The following is a 2,726-nucleotide window of genomic DNA, read 5'->3' on the forward strand; positions in this document are numbered from 1 at the left end:
ACGTTTCAAGCGCCTGGCAATGTGAGTCTCTGATCTAGACCCTTGGCTCCGCCCTCCCCCGCACCCCCCCGCACCCGTAGACCGGGATCCCAAAGAGCGCCTCCTTGTGGTTGTAGCCGTCAGGTTTGAACAGGTCGCGAGGGATTTGGACTGGGGGGATCGGAGAGGGGTCAGGGTGGAGAATTGGTGAGTCCCTTCTTGCGACGCGTCCCTCAGATGCCTTATTCTCTATTCATGTGCGTGTATGCCCCCGCTTCCTAGGCCGAGCCCGCTGTCTCTCTCTTCTTCCTCCTTCCTGCAAATGCCTCCTCCTTCATCAAACGTACTCTGCAGTCGACTGGTTTCGTCCTCGATTCCACCAGCGCCTTCCATCACACCCATGGCATTGCTCACGACGGCGTTACCACTCGAAATGGGCAAAGATGGCACGTATTCCACATGGTGGCGCGGACGGGCAAGGGAGGGCGCCGCCAAGGAGGCGAATGCCAGCACGGAGAATAGGCGTCCGATATAAAACCCACGCTTTCTGCAGGACAGACAGTGAGTCCCTCTTGGGAAGAGCATGCTGTCCCTCCTGCTTCTTTCTGTCGGGAAAAAAAGGATCGGCCGAGTGCGGGGGGGCATATGAGACCGTGCTTCAGGGAGTTTAAAGTCTTCAAACTCTTTCGGATCCCACAATGCCAAAGGTTACATAAGCGCAACTGTTGCTTGTTAAAATCGTTTTGCGACAAAAGGGACGCGGGTAGGCCAATTAATGGCAAGTGTTCGCACATGCTACGTTCATCAATCAAGCCTCAGACCCTTATGGAACAGAGGGGACGACACGAGCCTAAACGCTGGAAAGCGCCCGTGAACAAACTGGACATTCAAAGCCCATGCCATTGCAACCTCTCGTAAGAGATATCGCAAGAGGCTTCGCGATGCAGGTAATGTGGAATGCACCCACACGATGCAACAAGTAGGGCCCGTGCAGTATCATGTCAGGAACAAGCCTGGCAGAGCCTCTTGAGCCGCGTGACAGAGGATGCTACCGCCTTTCACAAACGGTCCCAAAATGATGTCTGGGGATGGAATCTTTCCGCATACTTTTCAATTAAGCCCTTGCCGTCCCTGTGAAAAAGCTGCCAGGCATGTCATGCGTTCCGTGAAATGTGCCGCAGGACAGCAGGAAAGCGAACAGAGCGTTTTCTTCCATGCCCTCGCCTATCGCCGGCAAGCTCAGGCTCCACTTGTCTCGCCCACCCCCCGCATTTACGGGGAAAGCGGCCTCGCACATGCTTTGACCATGCCCTATTGGAATGATGATTCCTTGTCTTCGAATGCGGGGATAAATTATGGCGGCGACGGGGAGGTCTACTTGCTTTGTATTCACTCGTGTATCTCCTTCCACAACACCACTCCACAGCCGTCTAGGGAGAGTTTACACACAATGCAACGGCAGCGAAGGGAGGAAGAGCGCATCAGCAGCGCTGCGATGAATGCAGCTGTGTCACAGGCAGAGGCACTGGGCATGACGCCTGTAAGTGTGGTACGGGGTGCGGGGATGAGGTTGGGAGGAAGGCATCAGGCAACGGAGAAACACAAGTGAGCTCGCTTTGAAGGGATACCTTTCAAAATTGCATACCGTCAGGACTCTCTGCTCAGGCCCTGCGATGCAGTGAGCGGCATTCACACGCTCATTCATGCACATGCGAACAGGAAGAGTTGCAACAGACTATCGACCAGATGCACCTGCACGATCAACACGCCATAGTCGCCTATCCCGGCTCCAGGCCTCGAGATCAAGAGCAATTGCTAGAGGACAGCAAGGTTGTTATGGCTGTGATTATCGATGACAAGAATGCTAGAGAAGAAATTGCGTGGATTATGTTTCTTGTGAAGTTGTACAGGTCTCCCTTTTCACACAGTTCTCTCTCCTCTCCCTGATTGTTACCCTTCAAGACCTTCGTGACAGTGTGGCCCAATTACCTGGATGCAGAAAAAACACTATTCCAAGGCCGGCGGATACCCAAAGAGAAGGCATGCCCCAACCCGTCGGTGCACGATATCTCGGACCTGCTGGTCCAGTGGGAGCTCGCGCACATTGTTGAGCAGCACAAAAGGTGGGTGGGCCGAGGGCCTGGGCGACGAGGAGGCGCGGGACGGGCATCGATGTCATGAACAGGAGGGTAGTGCCGAGTGGTGGAGGAGGGATGGGCGACAGGAGGCGATGAAGCGCTGGCAGGACACACCTGGCTTGCTCAGCCTGACCAACGCTTTCCTCCCCCTGCGGGCTGGTCGTGGGCCTACCGTCCCCACTACTGACACCAACACTAAGACTGCCTGCGCGCGACAACAACTTCCCTCCCCCCCAGGTACCCGCGGGACTGGCTCTCCTACGGCCGCGTCCGGGTGGAGCTCAAAGACCCGATCACAGGCGCGCCCCTCCACCCCGATTTTCCCTCCAGGAGGGCCCTGCTCTTGAAGCTGGGTGAGGAATCAAACGCGGCGGGAGGGCAAAGGCGTCGGGTCGGGTAGGGGGGGGGCTACCTGCGTCGCATCCCCTCACGTTGTCATGCCCCTCTCTCTTTGACCCGGTGCACAGGCGAGTCGATTCCCGGCCTGAGCAGCCGCAAGGTGCGTCTGGAGGCGGAAGCAGCGGCCCTGAAGGCTGCCCAGCAGAAGAATGCTGCCGCCGCCGCTGCCTCCGCAACGCCCTCGGGAGCCGGGGGAGGGGAAGGCGGGGA

At 57.3% G+C, this 2,726-nt stretch overlaps 1 protein-coding gene across 1 annotated transcript; it reads left to right on the forward strand.

Annotated features, from left to right (window-relative positions):
* Positions 1–1,399: 1,399 nt before the first annotated feature.
* SRP19 (signal recognition particle subunit SRP19) lies at positions 1,400–2,647 on the forward strand (the record flags this gene model as incomplete). The annotated part of the gene is made up of 6 exons (XM_005855440.1): positions 1,400–1,519; positions 1,699–1,809; positions 1,942–2,102; positions 2,355–2,470; positions 2,585–2,616; positions 2,639–2,647. The coding sequence occupies exons 1-6, from the start codon at positions 1,430–1,432 to the stop codon at positions 2,645–2,647; spliced, it is 519 nt and encodes a 172-aa protein (XP_005855502.1). The 5' UTR covers positions 1,400–1,429.
* Positions 2,648–2,726: the final 79 nt, after the last annotated feature.

Source organism: Nannochloropsis gaditana (assembly GCF_000240725.1).
Source record: "Nannochloropsis gaditana CCMP526 unplaced genomic scaffold scaffold195, whole genome shotgun sequence".
In the NCBI taxonomy this organism is placed as follows: Eukaryota; class Eustigmatophyceae; order Eustigmatales; family Monodopsidaceae; genus Microchloropsis; species Microchloropsis gaditana.